The sequence below is a fragment of the Musca domestica genome, unplaced genomic scaffold, assembly GCF_030504385.1.
Source record: "Musca domestica strain aabys unplaced genomic scaffold, Musca_domestica.polishedcontigs.V.1.1 18, whole genome shotgun sequence".
Classification (NCBI taxonomy): domain Eukaryota; kingdom Metazoa; phylum Arthropoda; class Insecta; order Diptera; family Muscidae; genus Musca; species Musca domestica.
The window spans coordinates 6,320,186-6,342,010 of record NW_026712238.1 but is presented as its reverse complement, the minus strand read 5'-3'; the positions used below and the strand labels follow the sequence as shown (position 1 = coordinate 6,342,010).

The following is a 21,825-nucleotide window of genomic DNA, read 5'->3' as shown; positions in this document are numbered from 1 at the left end:
TCAAATTCCAATCGATACTGAACTATTTTTTAAGAGAAAATGTGCGATATCTATTTTATAGATTTCCATCCTATGAAGGCAGAAAAAATTCCATCTCCCGTTGAGAAGCTTCAAGTTCACTTTTAGTAGTCTAAATACATATACATTGGCAATGGAATGGCAATCCAGTTGAACACTTTTCTATATTCTCTGTTGTATGCAGAAAAACTTGACATGCTGGATTTTGGTTGGATTCTAAGATGGAAACCCTTGGACTACGAGTACAAGAAACTCCTTGCTTAATAATTTTAGAATAATTTAATTTTTTTTTTTTAATTTTTGTGACATTTGAAATGAGTCACATTTTGACTATAAAACACAACAATTCTAACTAGTAAAAAATTAAAATCAAATGGTTCCACACATTCATGAGTTCGGCTCCAAGCTAGACGGTCAAATCCATTTTGACACTCTGGATTTTTTTTCGCAAATTGCAGTATTTTTCCTATGTTGAATTAAATCATGTTACAATATTTCCCCCTCGTTGTAAACTTACCGGATTAACTGTTGGTTTCTGCAAATGTGTTGCAATATTAGTGATATTCATTCCCATGGTTGGTATTTGTGAGCCATACAATTGGCCGGCCGTCGGCGTCATATCAGTTAGCATGTTGCTATCTTTTTAGGTGTGTAAATTTTATAAAACTTTGATTTCAATTTGTTAATTCACTTCTTCTTTTTTAAAAAACTTTACAAGAAATTTATTTTCGTAAAGGATTTGTGGATCAGTATAGCTTGTTTTTTTAAATATTACTTGTGAGCACTTGTGGTCATGTTTAACATTACAAAAAAAAAATTTTAGATTTGTTTCATGTTATGCGTATCTAAAAGTTTCACAAAGGTAATTTATAAACAATTTTTTCAATATTTTTATATCATAATAATTATTATTTTTTTGCAATCTTTTTATTTTTTCTTGTTCGATTAATTTATTTTTATCATTGTTTTAATTGTATTACACAAACTATTTTTTCCTTTTGTCCCGATCGTTTTATTTTTTTTTTTTCTATTTCTTAAGAACAATAGAAGTTTTATTGTAATTTCCGCCCGCTCTAAGGATCAGTTGGTGGGTTTTGTTTTGTAGATATTTTCTTTATTTTTTCCTACTGCTGTTCATTTAATCCGTCATATGGTTGTTAAGCATTTCCAAACCTGGGTGGAGTGAGTGTTGACAGGTAGACTAATGATTCACTACTAGAACGATTGGTGTACAACTCAGCATGGCGCCCAACGGTTTTTCGTTTGTTACCGAATTTATTCTTTTGTTTTTTTTTTTTTTTTTTTTTGGTTCTTTGTTTTCGTTCTAATTAAGTTTTATTAATTTTTATTCTTCAATAAATTTTTAAAATTTTGCAATTGAATTTATTTTTTGCATTTGTTTATTCTCATTCACAGATTTGACCGTTAAATTATATTGATGTTTATTTTGAGATTGTTTACGGAACACTATTCTTTGCTTTGCCATATGAAAATCACTTTAACCCTTCCTTTGGATGGGGGTAGCAACGTTTTCTGTTGTTGTTGTTGCGAGACGAGTAAATAGACAGATGGATGGATGGATTGATGACTGGCTGGCTGCCTGGAAAACTGATGATGATTCGTTTTTCTCCACAACTTTCATTTCATTCACTCGCTGGCATTGTTGGTTGCATCATCGTCGTCGTTGTCTTCGTCATTGGATCGTCATCACCTGCTGCATCGTAACCATTTGCAACAAAAGAACAAGGCAGCAGCTAGAATTTGATGGATGCGTTTTAAAAATGCGTTTGTTGTGTGAACGTTTTGTGTCTTTTACAGCAACAGCACTGGCGATGGTGGAGTCTCTGGGATTTCCATGTTCTTTTGTGGATATTATTGGGGGAAAAATTTCTAGGGTTGTTGGCGTCTATTGTCGTCGTGGTTTTGTTTTTGTGTGTTTGCCTTTTTTTTATTCATCCGCGCAAATTTCAAAAGTCGTCGTAGCTGATCGTTTCTGTACTTGCAACTGTTTCGCATGAGACGTTGGCAAACAAAAAGCTTTCAACACGATACAACAAAACAACTACAGCAGCAACAAAAACAACAACAACAACACAAACGATGGCATAGCTGCGCTAGTTAAACGGCAGACGAAGGTAAGTAAACGAAAAAAAAAACAACAAAACACATTCAAAGCAAAACAGCAGTAGTCGTATGCCGCAGTAAAATCAGCAGCTGAATATGATTGAGATGTGTTGTAGTGGTGTGGTTGTTGTTTTTGGTAATTTGTTTTTGCACCCAACAAAAACCAGCCCGTCGCCACTGCATGCACGATACTCTCCAGCCATTTGAAAGAGAAGCCAGCAGCAACACCAAACCAACTTTAATGTACGAAGCAAATATTTACAATCATGCAAAATAATTTCCAATACAATTACAGGCAGCTGCTATACTACACACACACATCAAAAGGCAACAATTGCCTCTTTAGCGACCATCCATAAAATCTCTCACCAAAGTACAAAGGAGAGTTGAAATACCAAATTTGCTTCGGCAAGAAAATAAAAACTTGTTAAACTTGTATCAAATTTTTTGCCTTAATGTGTGAGATTGTAGTTGTGTTGGTAGCTATATTTCTTTATTTTCTTATTGTATTATTTATGGTCTCTCAGAAGTTGTTAACAAAAACAACAACACTACGGTGACTAACAAAAACCCCTTGCAAATGGCGAGGAGAGTAATTCTCTCTCTCTCTCTCTCACTGTAAAAATTCCCCTACAAACCAACAGTAAACACAAGGCGCACCCAAAACTCAAACACAAAGCACCCCAATAACTCCTCAACAACAACAACTCCTATTCGTGTTTTTTTTTTCTTTGCCCCATTCATTCATAAAGAACAACAAAAACCACGCGCCATACACAAGAACCTACCAAGCAAGCAAGCAAACAGACACACACTCTCTTCACTGTGTATTGCCATTGTTGTTGCTAGATGCTGCTCTCCGCACAAAAATGAACGAGAGCATATGTTAACGCCTCCTGCTGTGTGGTGTGGCACCAACCAATTGGACGATGGCAAGCTGTGCCATACAAAAACACAAACCCATAATTATAACGATGGCCGCTTGAGGAAGAGCCCAGCAATAGCTAGTTGGCCTTGTTTAGCACCCATGGCTACGTACAAAAGGAGATAATAACCCCTGTTTCCGGTTGGTTTGAGTTCATTTTGCATAATGTGCAATTTGACTCTCTCTCGCTCTCAATGAGATGCTCTCCCCTCATTTTGCTCTTTATTTTCTTATTGTTACACAACTGGGCAAACTACTTTGCACACAGTCGTGCTGCTGCCACCAAACACCCCGCCCTGCTCCTTTTACTTTCCGTTTTTTTTCTGCCTTTGTTATTCCCATTTTCAATTTTCCTTTTTATCCTTCAAATATTCATTTCATTCTTTTCGTAATTCCTGTTTTTTTTTTCTTCCACTAATTTGTTTTATTTCTTTTCTATTAAAATATTTATTTAGTCCACTTTCCATAATATATGGTTATACCAGTGGTATATTTTTTTTGTTACATTTCTCCACATGTGTGTAAGAGCACACACACACACATTCACATGGTGCTTTTAATTTCCTCAATTCCCATTCCCCTCCTCAAACCTCTACACAAAACCCATTCAATATCAATGGCCTTGTCCTTTATTCTAAGTATAGATGGATGGACAATGTCAAATTGTGGTTTTTTTGTGTACGTGTGTGTATGTTTGGAATAAATGACCACTGACTCCATAGCTGTTCAGGCTTCCTTCCATTCTATCTAAAATACACCCATCCCACAAAAAATTCATTGTCAAAGTTAAATTAAATAAAAGTTATTTTTTCTTTTACGCCCGAAAAGAAAAATCAATTTTTGATTGTAGACAAAAAAAAAATGAAAAGAAATGAAAATTGTCACGTCTGGTGGGGGGGTGTAAATTATTTAATATGAGTTTTAAAGAACATATTAAATTTCAGTCTGGAACAGTTTTCTCCAAAAACGCCTCTAATTTTATTTTTAGTTATTTTACTAGGTATAGGAATAAAAAGCGTAGTTATATAATTCTTTATTCAAATACTGCTGGTGAAATATACATGTGATCTAATACTTATGATTAGTAATTTATCTATTCTCCACTTCAAATATCAATGAATTAAAAAAAATTGAAGACTTTAAAAAAATGAACATTAGGATTTTAGGTCAAAACTGAAGTTTAGATTTTTATTGGTATTATACCTGTATAAATTGAGTTGAATATTCCATTTAATAATATACGTTTTTAATATAAAAAACAAGTAAGCAAAGGCTAGAGTCGGGCGAACTGGCCATTAGACCCTGCCCTACATCACCACAGTTTGCGGTAAAATTCTGCAGATCTGAAGGTTCCCCTCTATGAAACATCACCGTATCTACTATATAATAAAAACAAATGTTGAATCTAACTGCTCCTCATTTCGAAAAGTCAATATAGAACCAATAAACATACGATAGCTAATAAAGAATCGGTATTTGACGATGCCGATGATCCTACTATGTCAAATATATAATTTGCTCTTTCGGAAAAATAAGAAATTTCGTAATGTTTTTTTGTCCATTCATACTGAACATTTTTTTCATTCTTGAGATAATTTCACAAAGCCTTGTAAAATTTTTGGCTCTCAACTGAATCCAAGATGTCACGCTAATCTTTGAAGCACTTGCCCTATATTTACTCCATATGTCGTGTTAATGGGTATTCTAAACAATATTTGAAAATTTTGGTTCCTATATGATCTCCTGTATATCTGATATTTGTTTCTATTCCCATCAATGTAAAGGTCCGAAGTGCACTTTTTATTTATTAGTGATTCCGTTATTTTGGATTTTTTTCACACAAAATTGTGATCTATTTCACCAGCTAAATATTATCCGATAACTATCCAAAATGCTAGGCTTCAGCGCAGTCCTATTTGTCTTTTGTTGAGAACTGTAGGGCGACTGCAAAATGAAGACTGTAAGTTCAGCCGGGCCGATTTTTAAATACCCTCCACCATTTGGACCGAATTTGGCAATTTTCAAAAAAAAAAAAAAATAAATAAAATAAAATCCGTTAAAATTCTGTTAAAATCTTAAAAATACCAAATGTAACCGTTATATTAGGGTCTATACGACAACATGGACCTGCATATGCAACTTTTGTCATAAACCATTACAATATTGAAATTTGATAAAATCGCTTTATAATCTAGATAAAATCATCAAAATACCGTTATATTTTGACTATATGACGACGTGGACCTGACAATTTTTTGTCATAGGTTGTAGTATCCGTTGCGAACTTCAAATACCAAATTTGAAACAATTCCCGTGAATAATGTCGCTAAAATTATCAAAATACCGAAAATAAGAAGGGTAGCATTATATGGGGGCTATAGGAAGACGTGGATCTGCACGGCAATTTTCTGTCATAGGCTGTAGTATCCATTACGAACTTCAAATACCAAATTTCAAACATTTCCAGTGAATAATGTTGCTTAAATCACCAAAATACCGAAAATAGGGAGGTACCATTATATGGGGGCTATACCAAAACGTGGACCTATATGACCCATTTTCAATACCAAAAGTCCTACAGACATAATACACATTTGCGTAAAATTTTATCGACCTACTTCATTTTGTTCAGAAGCTAGAGTGATTTCCACAGACGGACAGACATCACCAAATCGATATAGAATTTTATGCTGATCAAGAATATATTTCGAAGTGTTACAAACTGAATGACAAACTTAATATACCCTCCAAACTATGGTAGAGGGTATAAAACATGTCACAAAAATTACAGAAAATTATTCACATTTTTATTAGCAACTTTTTAAGTTATTATTCTAGATTTTGTTATTGCGATTCTGTTCTGCCAAAAGGCCATTCTGAATTGGTGAGAATTGTAACTTTTTTGATATAAGAGATTGCATAAATATTGCTACATAGGCGATATTTTGGATATTAGCATCAATTGAATGGTCAGAAATTACCATTTCGCGTATTTGTGATTTTGATGGAATTTAAAAGCATTCGTGGCTTAATGTCTATTTCTCCCATTAAATATTATTCGATGACCATCAAAACTGGTATTCTTCTGCTCTAGCCCCATGCGAAATTCCGCGTCCATAGGTAATTGTGAATTCAAAAGGAACAGCAAAATCTGGAATTTCCATTCGTACTCTCAGACAGACAGTCATCTAAATGTCATAAAATAGATTTCGTCCAAAGGGACCTTGGGCTAACATTTAGGTATAACCCAAAAAATGGTACCTCCCGATATTTGGTATTTTGATGATTTAACATTTTTCCACGGATTTTTTTCACAGTTGGCGATTGGATTTCGCAGTATTTACAACAAACCGTTATTTTTATAGTCCCATGTTTTTATATAAATGTATATAACATTGCCATGAGAGAGTGAAAGTTTTTGGGGGTTTGCGATAGTGCTCTATAAAAATTCTTAAAATTAGGCAAAAGAAAACTTTTTAAATTTTCAATTTTAATAAAGGCTTTGGAGCTCAATTGATATAAATAATTATAGTAATTTAAATATGTATTTGCGTCATTTTTGTTATTTTTAGAAATTATGCTAGTAAAAGAAACAGACTAACACTAAGTAAGGAACAAACAAAATTTCTCAAAAATAAAAATTCCTCTTTAAGTAGAAAATAACATGTTATCCGGAAACCCATAAATTTCAGAGTGGACAGCCGGAATACAACTAATAATTCATTCATTACACATTTACACAATTTCCATCACAATCATCATCATCATCTGGGCGATGGTTGGTTGTGTGAAAACATTTGGTTGGACGCGACTTTGAGCAGTCGTCGTCGTCAATTCGGGCGATGATCTAAGTTTAACTCAACAATTGTGTCATTTTTCTAATGACACCATCCCCCCACATCATCCAAGACAATAGTCAAGGAATTGTTTCGAATTCTTGAAAACACTGACAACAACAACAACTCGCACAGCTCTACACACCCATTGGTTAACACCCACCAAACGACAACCACAAAAAAGGAGACAGAAGGCCCCGTGAATGAACGAATGAATGAAATGCTAGGAATAAATGGTGGCCATGGGGAACGGGGAACCCGGCAAATGTAAAGTGCGTGTTAGAAAGCCATAAAAAAAGTGTCTAAAAATAACGAATTCTGATCCCCCTCTAAACAACAAAAAAATTCAAACAACAACGAGAGGAAAATGTGAACATGCGTTAAATACAAGTGGCGTTCCAGCTTATTTTGTCGATATTTCACAGAAAATATTTGAGAAAATGTAAGAAACTAACCAAGACGAAAAGTAAAGTATTTGATAAAGTTAACACCCACTTTCCATTACCACCACCCCTCCCTGTCGTTCAATTGTGGTGGTTGCCGTTGGTTGCTTACTTTGCATGATGAACCCCACAATTGCTCATTCGCTTTTTAGGGTATGTCTTAAGAAAAACTGAAGAAAACAGGGGCTATATGTATTACCACAACAAAGAAGTCATCAATATTTGACGCACTTCAAGCGTAGCCATGACGCATGCGATATTAATCGAGTGTTTTTACACACCACAAATATTCAATGCCATGCCGTACCATACCATGCCGTGTCATTGCAAACCGCACTCGTCCTCATCATCATCATCTCTGCAGGCGTACTTTCCCCTTCATCTATTCCCGGTAAAATGAAAAGAGGACATTAGTATCGATTTCATGCTGCTTATGGGAAATCTTAAAGATTGCTCCTTTGTGGCTAGTGAACCACTTTTAATGCCGCACAAAAGTCATAGTCAAGTCGCATGTCAATCTATCCGTCCAATACGATTAAAGAACGCAACATTGCCCCCAGCATGAAATCAAAAATCACTCAAAAATATGTCAAACAACAATCGAAACACATACTGGTATACATAGCGAGGCCATTTTTTTCTTTCTTACATTATATTTTATGCGAATTTTTGGATCTTTTTGCAATAGTACATGCCTATGCCACCGTATTTGGTAGTGGCATGAGGCACAGTGGTTTAATGTGAAGTCGAAACATGGAAAAATATGTAAACAATTACTTAAAACTTATCTGTGATTCAAAAGTTTATATTTTTATAGCCGTTTGATGATGAAGGGTATATTCATAATTTTAAAGAGGGTATATTAAATTTGTCATTCCTCCAAAAACTCATGTTAGACCCTACAAACTGTATATATTCTGGAACAGAGTAAAGTTCGAAGTCGATTTATCGATGTCAGTTTGTTGTAATCACGCTCTCTCTTGAAAAAAAATTGAGATAGAGGGTTAAAATTGTCCAGACAAGTGTCTTTTGCCGGTAGGATAAGTTCGTAAATGGAACACGTCGGTCCACGTTTTCGTATAGGCCCCATATAACGGTACTTTCCGATGTATGGTATTTGGATTATATTAGCGACATTATTCACCGGATTTTTTAGAATTTCGTATTTTCGGTATTACAGCCTATGGCAGAAAGTAACTTATACCGATCCATGCCTTCTTATAGCTCTCATAAACAGTTTTATTAAAGCGTTCTTTTTCGACGGATTTGTATACCCTCAGCAAAACGGCCAAAACGTGCCTCTTCGAAAAAACGGTGTTAGATCCTAGGTCTCTTTAGATCAAAACCGTTTCAGGACATTTTATCCGATTTGATCCAAACTTGGTACATCGTATTATTGTGAAACTTAGATCGAGTTCGGGGTTGGGAAATATCGATCCATTCCTTCTGGTACCTCCCCGACAAAAGGTCAAAAGTCTTAATGAAATAATTTACCCTAAAGAAAGAAAAAGGATCATTTAATTCTGTGCACACTTGGCACATCTCAATATTTTTGTCAGTGCTAACTTGGGTGCGGAAATGGACAATATCGGCCCACTCCCCCACATAGGGTCAAAATTTGGAATAATTATAAGTCTTATAAAATTTGAAATAAAAGCCCAATTTTCTTCAAATGTAGCACATCCCAATCTTTTTACTAAAACAAAATCTGATGTGATAATAAAATATATCGGACCACTCCTTCTTTTACCTACTCCACAAGGGGTCAATATTTTGACTAATTATGACTCCCACAATACGCAAAATAAACATTCGATTCTCCTCAAATTTCACACATCCTAAAACTTTTATCAAAACAAGACCTGGTGTGAGGATAGATTATATCGATATAGGTATATCCCCTTCTGGCACCTCCCCCACACCGGGACAAAATACTGAATAATCAAACCGCTCATAAAGTTCGAAAGAGGTATCCGATTCTCCTCAAATTTCGAACATTCCAATATTTTTATTCACACAAAATCTGGTGTAAAGATGGAATATATCGGATTACTCCTTCTGCTATCTACCCCACAGGGGGTTAATACCAGCAGAAATGGTTCGAAAAAATGGCTCATGAGCTGAACATGTCGCAATATTCCATTTGGCAAATATTGAAAAATTAGCTCGGGATAAAGCCATTGAAATTCCAAAAAGTACAAGAACTTACACCGGCAACAGAAAGAAAATAGACTCAAAAGAGCTAAAGAGTTACTTCGCATGGCCGAAAGTGGTGAACTGGCGAATTTGGTTTTATCCGATAAGAAAACATTTATTGTCCAGTTTGTAAAAAAAATGATCGTGTTTACTTGCCAAAGAGGTTAGCTGAAAGTGTGCACCTTTGGTTGACCACCAAAACTCAAGCGTTGGCTATGGTGATGGTGTGGGCCGCCATAACAACCGATGGTCGCTCTCCGCTCGTATTAATCGACCGTGGCATCATATTAAATGTCGAATGTTATCTCGAAAATCTTGGGCACGCAAACATTTTGGCCGCAGATTTTGGAAATTCCAACAGGACTTAGCACGCGCCACCCATGAATGGTTACAAAATGAGGTTCCTCCCTTCATTTCTAGCGCACAATGACCACCAAAGTCTCCGGATATTGTGTCTGGTGTATTTTGGAAAGCAAAGTTGGCACTTAATAATACTAAAGTGTCGAACACCTCAAGCAAGCGCTTCGCCGGCAATGGGCCAAAATGCCGCAGGGCAACATTCGGGCAGCGCGTGACGGTTTCATTGGCATTGAAGACCACAATCGATGCCAAAGGTGACCAATTCGAACAAATCTTTGACTTTGACTTTGTTGCAGTTTTTTATCTCATCCTGTATATGTTACTGCAGTTTGGAATTTTGATTCGACTCTGCTTAGAATCGTACCCGTTTGGCCATATTTTCTATAGGTCCCTTTATGACCCATTTGTCTTTTTATGATTAGATCAAATCAATGAAAAGAAAAACGACACTGTTCAACCAAAATTGGAAGTAAGGACAATATACAATTAATTTTTTCTCTCTCTGGAAAACACACAATTTTACTGACAAATTTTGGCAGGAAGGTCTTTCAGAGTTAATCCAACAATCGAATTCACCTCAAATTAACTAGGAGACACACCGATATTCTGCAATAAATAAATAAATAAATTAATTTTCGATATATTAACTTTCCCTCAATGAAAGAAAAACAAATCATTTGCGCCAACATAATTTGCTTTTCTAAAACAAAACTCATGTAAATATTCATTCAAAACTCTGTGTCACGTGGTTCAATTTCAAGCAACACTGCCACAATGGCCAAGATATTCATATCATCCACACATGCGGAGTTAAACTACGCCTATTGGGGTCCACCTCTCTTTTTTGTGTGCCTTTGAGCCAAAAGGCATAGATTTTCCTTGCACGGTTGTCTTGCTTAACTTGACGGGGTTTTTTTCTTATTCTTGCAATTGTCTTTTTTCCTTTACATCCATATTTTGTTTTGTGCCTTATGGTGGCAAAAAGATTTGTTGCCCAAACATGATCCCCATTGTTTTTCCTGTTCTTTGCTTTCCAGTTATTGTTGTTGCTATTGGTGAGCAAATATTTTCCAGCAGTTTTTTTTTTTTTTTTTTGTTCGGTGTGCAAGGAAAACAAATGTTGAGATTAGCTATGTTGGCAACCACCACCAACCGTAAGCATAGAGCCTGGTGGAACAACATTTTATATGTGCCAATCATACAGAGCCCCCCGATACATAACTTCATACATGTTTGGGGGGGCCATTGTGGCGCTAGCTGATATGCCCCTATCGTTTGCTTGGCTTACACTTTGTAGTGTGTGCGAGTGTAATGCTTGGCTTTGGAAAATAGCCTGAATCTGAAACACAACCAGTTAAGGCCAACCTCCTCCTTTGGCCATATTCCACAGAGCACCAAGATATGAGGAGCGAGAAATATGTGGCCATAAGAGAATGTATTTAGTGATTTTCTAGTTAAGATTTCCACCACATTTTTTGTTTCTCTCTGGCAATGTTGTTGTTTTGAGTTCCTTTTTTGTTCTGTTTTCCCAGTTTTTCGCTTTTTCATTGCTAAAGTGTGAGTTTTTCCATTTGATGGTTCCCTAGGAAATATTGTGATACCATTTCTTTTTTTGTTCTTCTCGAGCAAGGCTCCCGGTTGAACACGTGCTATTAAACTATGGAGGTGGCACCAAACGGAAAAGATTGATCTACGTTTCCACGGACAATGTATGAAAGGAAAATGAAAATCAGAAAAACAATCGAAACCTTTTTTTTTTTTTTTTTTTGCTTCTTTAGTGGGGTGAAATAATGAAAGTTGGTTTGTTTTGGCGGAAGAAAGGGTATTCCACTTATTTCTAACTGCATATTCGGGTTAGATATTAGAGAAGAACATTCGGATTTTCTTGATTTTTATTTCGGGGAATTCAAACTTAGACCCTCAAATAATATCTAAAAATAGGAAGTTCCCGCTACTTCGTCAGTGAAAAGTTCACCTTAAAGGAAAGCATAATAGAAAAGGTTTGCCTTTTACACCAGAAAGATTAAAAAATCTCTCATTTTAAAGATTCTCGTGGAGGAATTGGCAAAAAAACCGCAATTAACCCACATCCAATTTTTCTGTCCAAAACTATGTCAACGTCTCCATTTGTAAACCAGGGAAATCAACGACATTTAATCCAATACCAAATTTAGCAACATTTAGTACGCATATCCAAAACAATATACATTTCTCCATCCTAGACACTAGCAATGATCCAAAATTAGTACCGCTTAGTACTTTGTAAACAGTTATAGTACGCATTTCCAAACACACCTCCATATCTCAAACCCAGATACCAATAGAGACCTCAATATCAAAATTTGGGATACCAGATCTATAGGTTCTCTCAATACCACATGTATTACCATTTAGTACTTTTCGAATAATTAAAGTACGCATTTGCAAAACCACCACCAGATCTCAAAGCCAAATTCCAATATCAAATTACGGGATTTCAGCTATGTTCACTTCCAAAACGACAATGCTACACATGATCAACGGTGCTACTATCAAATATCAGATTCCAAACAGTATCTGTTCAGCCAATACCAAATTGTACCAAATACAGTACTATTAGTACCTCTCATGTACGTGCAGTACACATTTCTAAAACCACCTCAATGTCTAAATTCCAGATATCAACAGAGATCTCAATATCAAAATATCTCTTCACCCAAAACCAAATTTAGTGCCACTTAGTACTTTTCGAACAATTATTGTACCCATTTTCGAAACCACCACCATATCTTAATCACAGACACCAACAGAGAGAACTATATCAAACTTCAGGAGTTCAGCTCTTCACCTTCACCTAATACCAAATTTAGTACTATTCAGATTTCAAAAACTATCTGTTCGCCCAATACCAAATTGTACCAAATACAGTACTATTTAGTATCTTTCGGGCACTTGCAGTACACATTTCCAAAACAACCTCCATGTCTAAATCCCAGATATCAACAGTGATCTCAATATCAAAATTCGGGATTCGAGCTCTATCTCTTCACTCAATACCAAATTTAGTGCCACTTAGTACTTTTCGAACAATTATTGTACGCATTTTCGAAACCACCACCATATATTAATCACAGACACCAACAGAAAGACCTATATCAAATTTGAGGAGTTCAACTCTATTCCAAAATTTAGTACTATTTAGTACTCTTTGTACAACTATAGTACACATTTCCAAAACGCATTTCGGAATTCGAGGAGCTCTATACCTTCACTCAATGCCCGAATCGGTACCATTTAGTAATTTTTGAATAATTCTAGTACGCATATCCAAAGCCACTTTACTCAATATCACATTTCCCTAATCCCAGATACCAACAGAGAGAGAGAGACCTCAATATCAAATTTTATTTATTCCCTTAACCCAATATCCAATTTGGTACCACGTAGTAGTAGACATTACCAAGACCACTGCCAAATCTCTAATCAATAATCGAAACATTAAATTTTAGAACTCACCTAACAAGAAATAAAATACCATAAAGTACTTTTCGTACAATTATAGTACACATTTCCAAAACCTCTTCCATATGTCAAGGCTACACATGAACAGCGATCTTAATATACAATTTTAGATTTCAAGCAATATCTGTTCACCCAATACCATATTGTACCAAATATCGTACTATTTAGTACTTTTCGGGCACTTGTAGTACACATTTCCAAAAAAAAACCTCTTTATCACAAACTTACCACAAACAGAGTGCCCAAAACAAAATGTCAAAATTCCGGCTTCATCCGTTCACCCTAAAGTAAACTGTCTCAAATTTAGTACCATTTAGTACAGTTCGCACACTTAGTACACATTTCCAAAAACATCTTCATATATCAAACTTTTTCTTAAATCTCGATTCTCATTTCAAACATCAAGCTTCAGCTTTATCCGTACACATAACATCAAATGGTACGATTTTATAAGTTTAGTACCATTTTAGATCCTTTCGTAACCTCACCCATCATCCAGTTACCCTAATTCCGAATTTCAAAATGCAGGCTCATTCCTTTTTTCCAATACAAAGTATTCAATTTTTAGTACTTTTCGCTCGGGCCAAAGTTTGAATACCCTCCACTATTTGGAACGAATTTGGCAATTTTTTTAAAAAGTAAAGTCCGTTAAAGTTTCTGACGACGACGTGGACCTGCATAGACAACTTTTATCATAAGCCATTACAATTTCAAATACGGAATCTGGAAAAAAATCGGTGAATAATGTAGCTAAAATCATCAAACTACCGAATACCAAAACGTGGACCTGCACAGACGATTTTCTGTCAAAGACTGTAGTATCCATTACGAACTCAAAATACCAAATTTGAAACAATTCCCATAAATAATGTCGCTAAAATCTAGAAAATACCGAAAATCGGGACGTTCCGTTATATGGGGGCTATACGAAGACGTGCACCTGCACAGACAATTTTCTGTCAAAGGCTGTAGTATCCATTGCGAACATAAAATACCAAATTTGAAACAATTCCTTTGAATAATTTCACTAAAATCATCAAAATACCGAATATCGGGAGGTGCCGTGGGGGCTATACTAAGGCTTGGACCTGCACGGATAATTTTCTGACACAGGCTGTAGTATCCATTAAGAACTTCAAATACCAAATTTGAAACATTTCCGGTGAATAGGGAGGTACCATTATATGGGGGTTACATCAAAACTTCGACCTACATGACCCATTTTCAATACCAAAAAATCCTGCAGAGTAAAATTCTATCACCCTATTTCATTTCTTTCGGAAGCCAGAGTGATTTCCACAAACGGACAGACGGACGGAAATCGACACAGAATTGTATGCTATAAAAACCCAGCGTAATCACATGCCTACACACCGAAGACTAACCCCCGTGCAATATTTCAAGATTCAATATAACTCCAATAGCTCATATCGGTCTATCATTAGTGGTTAAATTGTATGCTGATATGGGAACCTGAGATATCTTTTACTCCCCTAAAGCAGGAATTATAAAAAATCCGCCTTGTCACTATCAAGAAAGGCTTCCATGCTATATTTGAAAGTTCCAGTTCCTTTCGATCGATCAATAACCAATTGTTTGTATCTTTAAAATATATATTTTTCCTGATGTCAAAAACCTTTTTACAGTGCCTGGAAGCGCATCTTTTTGTAATTCCAAACATTTACCTTTACAAAAAGTACAAATCTCCAAAGCAAAAACTGTTAAGCGGCAATTGAAACGCCCACAATTTACTGAATATTGTTACAGTTTTGTCAAAAACCCTTTTTAACGTTACTAATTTACAGCTCAATTAAATTGACAGCAAACAACCATAACGACAACGACGACTTGACATCGCCAAATGAACGAATGAATTGTCGAATATTGGCACGTAACAATTAAATAAAAATGATTTTTTTCTGGTGGTGGATGGGGGGATTTTCTGATAAAAGTTTGCCGGTAAAAATTAAACGATTTTATAATGACACTGCCGGCAGAAGTATGAGTTGGGGCTAGGGTCGTCATTGAATACTTTTGTACGTCTGTTTGCCAACAACAATTATTGCCATGAACTTTTCGTCGATAAACGACGCTGCGTCACAGCGCAATAAAATATCAAATAAAATTAATTAAATAAATTTACACAAATTGTAGAGGACCCTTCAGAGTTCGAGTAACAAGTGCAGCAGAGTGTCGTTGTGAACGAGCCAAAGGAGTGATTTTTAATGATTATAATAGCCATCAAATTAAACATTTATTATGGAGGCCCTGGAAATGAATAAATTTCATAATTATGTTGAAATGAGTGAAGGATTTTCAATGGGTTTAATATTGTTTTTCAATTCGTATTTGAAATTAATTGGTGTTTAAAAATAAATAAAAAAAGTTATTTTTAATACATCTTTATTTAATATTTTTTTAAAATTTTAAAGTGTCCATAAAAAATTAAATGAGCAAAACAGCCAAATTTGCTAGAAATTGTGTGAAATTGTATATGTGTACCAAATTAGATCACAAAAGTTTCTTACGCTGAAACTTTCTAAAAGGAAAATAAAGTAATTTTAAGGAGTTAGAATCAACATTTCCTGGCCAAAAACACCAAATATTGCTTTTACCTCTTTCTTATCCTCACATGGAAACCAAAACTATATATTCCAAATTCCACCGTAGTATGGAGGGCACATTACGTTTGTAACCCATCGAAATACTACTTGTCCGTCTTTGGTAATCACTTTAACTTTTGAAGAAATCAACCGAGATGGCTAAAATTTTGGTTATACACATATTATATCCAAATTTTGTCTGAGATTGAGGGGAGATATATCGGCCGATGTTTTCGTATAGATCCATATAAAGGTACCTCCCCATATTTAGTATTTTGATAATTGTAGCCACATTCTCTAACAGAATTATTTCAAAATTGGTATTTGGTCAATGTTTCCAAATTGTTCTATATAGGTCTACGTTCTTTAATACCCCGATATTACTGTACTCCCAATATTGGTAATTTCATAATTTTAGTCATATTTTAAAACCGAATTGTTTCTAATTTCATATCTGGATTTTGTAATATGCAATATCTTCACATCTACAGAATTTTGTATATGCGTTCACGTTTTGCTGTAGCCCCGATTTCTAATGAAATTGATAAAAAAAACGGTATTTAATATCCGTAATAGGTTCTACCTTCTGTGAGGGAACGTTGTCTATAAACATTCGCATTTTCGAAAAATCCTCATATAATGGCACAAAAAATTTGTATTCCTAAATGTAATTCTTCAAATGCACAACCGGTGTCAGAACTGTGTTCCACGGTTGCCCTATAAAGAAATCCTAGCCCTATTTTTAATTTTAGGCAAACAATGACAATCCTTGTGGCAGAAATTCATCTATAAGGGTTCCCATTTTGACATGTTAACTTTGACCCTCCGTTTCTAACTCCTCGGGAGACCCAACGAAGTATATATATTCTTATTTTTTGATTTTCTTATATATTATATATTCTTGATCAGCGTAAAATTCTAAGTCGATTTAGCGATGTCCGTCTGTCTGACAGTGTGTTTGTCTGTCAGTCTGTTTGCATGTTGTAATCAAGCTATCTCTCGAACGAAAAAAGATAGAAGGCTATAATTTTGCACACATGTGTATTTTTTTCAGTAGGCAGGTTAAGTTCGTAAATAGGTCATTTCGGTCCACGTTTCCGTATAGCTACCATATATCGATACCTTTTGACATTCGGTTTTTTTTATGATTTTAGCGTCTTTATTCACCTGTGTTTAATATATGACAGATTAAATGCAGGACCACGTCATCGTATACCCCATAATGGTACCTCCTGATATTCGGTATTTTGATGATATTAGCGACATTATTCCATGGAATTTTTTTTACATTTCGTAATGGGCCTACGATAAAAAAATCCGTATACAAGTTATCGTCTTCGTAGAGCCCCCATATAATGGGTTTCATTTAAACAATATTTTTCTACGAATTTTTTTTTTTAAGTTTTTCAAGTTCCTTCAAATTGGTGGAGGGTTTTAAAAGTTCGGTCTGGCCGAACTTAGGTGCTATTTTATATGTTGTTCTTAAAAAAAACTTTTACGGTATTCTGCAGCCTATCTCAATGGCATTTGCTGTTTAAAATGGAATACGTTTCAATTTTAATACTTTTATTAAAAAAATATATTTTGTTTAGCTAATGGTGGAGGATATTGAAAGTTCTGCCTTTTTATACCATATTATGTCATTAAGCATTTCTTCGTAACATGTAGAAGGAAACTGGACATGTAGAAGGAAACTAGATATTTTGATGATCTGCATATCATCATATTCTAACTTAATCTATGAATGTCCTTCCGTCGGTTCATGTACTTTTTTATGAAGAATATGACCCAAGGACGAACTCTACTGTAATGGATGATAATAGATCCAAATTTAGATGTAGCTCACATATATATTTTCGTACGATTTCAATTTTGTTATTCGCAAAATTTTTAATATTTAAATAAGTTAGTTGGATTGTGGCACATCCCACCATATTCAGTATTAGAAACAAGTATATCAAATTTGTTGCGAAAATCGGTTCAGATATAGCTATGGCTCCCATATACATGTTTCCATTGATTTGTTATTTAAGTCACCCACCGCCGTAAAATGCACTTCAAAACAACCATAAAGGAGATAACAAAGCAAATACAGCTCAGAAATACCACTGTAAATTTTGTCGACACCGACTGAGATTTGGATATAGCTACTAGATATATCTCCAAAAAAAACTCCACAAAATTTTTCCAGGAGTAACCCTTAATAAATATTCTAAATTCTAGCTTTTCACCTACATTTTAGTATCTATAAAAATGAATTTCCGAAAAACCCGCATTTTCAACAGCACACGAAGGATGATTCTTTTTAAAAATTTTAGTTCTAAACGATCGGTCAATTTTCTTCGTTCCAGTAGATTTCATACCTTTAAATATGGAACATTGAAAATACCGATCTTTATACGAAATTACGTTGCATCATTTCACACTTTTCGTATCATTTAAGAAGAATTTCCAAATTCCACGCTCTACTCCACTCATCCTCATCTAGGGTGACTCTTAGGTTAAATTTAAGAGATTTTAACATCAACCTTTTATGTGAGCGTTAATTCATCAACGCTTAACGATTTAACTTTGTAAGAATTTTAAAATCTATCCTTATATTACACTTCAACACCGGGAATGAAATATTACACTGTGCAACAAAAATATGTTTTCAATAATTGCAGGAAAATCTAGCAGATTATGAAAGTATAGTTAAAACTAAGTTACCTAAATAGAGGGGCAAATTCCTCCTCTTTAACAATTTGGAAATGTTCGGATTAATATACCTTGGAATCAATGCTTTTAAGGTATATAAAGTCTTCGGCAAAACTACTGATAAAGAGTATTATTTTTGTCGAAAATTTCAATCCTCGAGTGAGATACCAAAAGGGTCTTTTTGATGAATAATTTTTATCTTATTATCCTTTATCCTTTTAAAATTATGCTTTAGGAGAATTTCCCATAAACTTACTTATGACTTTAACATTAAAATAGTGGACTGACTTTCCCGTTAAAATCAGTTATAACCGTATTTTAAATAAATGACCAAAAATACCAATTTGGGTTAAAATTATCGATCAAAATAAACCTCATACCCAAAATGTAAAAATGTTAACAAATCGTAATGACAATTTTTCGCTATCTAGTTTTGAAACTTATTCCATGCAGTAATTCTGTAAAATTATAGTCTCTTGGAAATCTACCTCACACATATGATCTATGTCTATCCTCTTCGCCAGCAGTGAAATGAAAAACCATTATTACAACCTGCTTCAAACTGAAAATTAAAAATATGTTTCTAGTGAAAACCATAAATTCCATGCTAATCTTTTCCACACCCACTTAGCGAAAATTAATGATGTTTCCGACATGAAAAGTGTTGATGATCCCCAATCATGTGTATTGGTCTCGCCGTATGACACTTTAACTGGGAAATCATTATTTTTTTTTAACTTTCGCACTTGCTTAAAAGAGCCATCATTTGCAGGGACCACACGAAAGCCAAATGTAAATTAAATAATCACTTGAAAACAAAACACTTTACTTTGATGTCTGCCGAACACTTGCGCAAAATCCAAAAATGAAAAAAAAACATTTAACAAAAATTGCCAAACAAGGCTTTTAACTTTCAATGGTCATTAATTTGCCGCATTTCTTTCTTAACTTTTTTTGTTTTCAAAACACATTTCTTCATTAGCAACCACTCAAACAGGCCGCTAAGACAAATAAAAGCAAATAAAATAAAAATCTCTCTCGCTGCTCTTTAACCCAAATGACTCCATTAGCAGTAATGATGATACTTAAAACAAATTTCCAAAATAAGACCCCCAACCCCCCATACTACTTAGCACTTGACTTCTTCGCACAAGGCTTTACTTAAAACATTTTCTATGGCCAAATTTACGATTAGTACTCTCCAACTACTTTTGAAAGCAAATTTCTATTATCACAAAAAGACTAGCTACACTATTAACATTACATTTGCAAAAGCAGAAAAATACACAATTATCTTGAGATTCGAAGGTAGTTTCCCCCAAACTCCCCTGTTCGAACAATCGAATGTCCAACAAAAGCGAAAGTGTTCAATGCCAACCAACCACATTTGACTTTGAATTGAATGAAAGAAGCATTTTACTGGACTTAAACAAAGGACGATTAGATTATTTTTCATTCAGTTAAGAAGTAAGAGAAGGGGATGGCAAAATAGCCCTTGTCTAAGGAGAAAACGAACAATGATTCCCAGAGGACAATTGCAAAGCCACAACAAAACGCCAAAGAATGAATACAGAAACCCCCTCAAGCTGAAATAGTAAACGAAAGAAAAGAAGGCGGACAGACAAACGACCACAACTAAAAACAATAAAAGCCACTGTCAGTAGTGGCAGTAGTAGTGGTGGCATTGATGCCGCTGCTGCTTTTGGCATTTGATGCCAGTGAAGATGACACTACTGGAAGAGTATGTACTTTTTGGCGAAAGGAGTAATTGAAGCTTTCTATGTAGAGAGGGGAAAATAGTCCAGAGAACCAAAAATAAATAAAAAGGAATAAATGTCACTGTTTGCATAAAATATCAGCTATAGTAAATTGACAGAACCCACAAAATTAACGATTTCTTGACATTATTGGAAAATATTCTTAAAAATCCACAATTAAAATTGTTTGCTTAATTATATGGAAATCGGTTCAGATTTGGATACAGCTCCCATATACATTTTTGGCCGATTTCATGTATTTGATGCACCAAACACGCTATATATCTCCAATTTCAATGAAATTTTGAATATGTAAAGGAATTTAAAACGAATATAAATTTGCCAAATTATATTGAAATCGGTTCAGATTTGGACATATCTCCCATATATATTTTCAACCGATTTCGTTTATTTGACGCACCAAACACGATATCTATTTTCGATTCCGACGAAATTTGGAATGTGTGGCGGGATTTTGATCACAAAATGAACTTGTCGAATTATATTAAAATCGGTTCAGACTTGGATATAGCTCACATATATATTTTGGCCGATTTCGCACATTTGATGCACAAAACACGAAACGTATGTCCGATTCTAATTAAATTCGGCATAAGTGACTAAATGTGGTACAAAAATAAATTTGTCAAATTATATTAAAATCGGCACAGATTTTGATATTGCTCCCATATATATTTTCGACCGATTTCGTTTATTTAATGCAGCAAAAAACAATATGTTTTTTCGACTCCAATGAAATTTGGAATGTGTTACAGGATTTTTTTTCAAAAATAAATTTGTCAAATTATATTGAAATCGGTTCATACTTGGATATAGCTCATATATATATTTTGGCCGATTTCGCACATTTAATGCACAAAACACGATACGTAAGCCGATTCCAATGAAATTCGGAATGAGTGACTAATTTAGTACAAAAACAATTTTTTTTCAAATTATATTGAAATCGCTTCAGATTTGGATATAGCTCCCATATATACTGCCGGCCGATTTTACACATTTGATGCACCCAAAATTTGTTACAATATATATATATGAATATAGCTCCCATATTTATGTTCTCGGCAGATTTCACATATTTGACGCACGAATCTCAATCAAATATGGAAGGTGTGACGGGGTTTGGTATAAAAGTCAATTTTTGTCAAATTATATTGAAATCGGTTCAGATTGGGATATGGTTTTTTGACCCACAACGTCTCTGCAATGGTATTGGGATAACAGTAAAAAACTAGGCAGCAATTTAATTGAGGGGGCAACGGAAATGTCACTCAACTCCAAAAGATTGCACGCTTGTCATTTGCTATGAAAATAATAAATCCGAAGGACAAACCCTTCGTATGG

At 34.7% G+C, this 21,825-nt stretch overlaps 1 protein-coding gene across 1 annotated transcript in view; it reads right to left on the bottom strand.

The window, feature by feature from the left end:
* Window positions 1-2,061, bottom strand: part of LOC101891646 (transcription factor Sp9) — a 126,254-nt gene extending 124,193 nt beyond the window's left edge. The window contains exon 1 of the mRNA XM_059120889.1: window positions 536-2,061. Coding sequence (XP_058976872.1) covers window positions 536-649 — 114 coding nt within the window. The 5' untranslated portion in view covers window positions 650-2,061. The remainder of the gene's footprint in view (window positions 1-535) is intronic.
* Window positions 2,062-21,825: the final 19,764 nt, after the last annotated feature.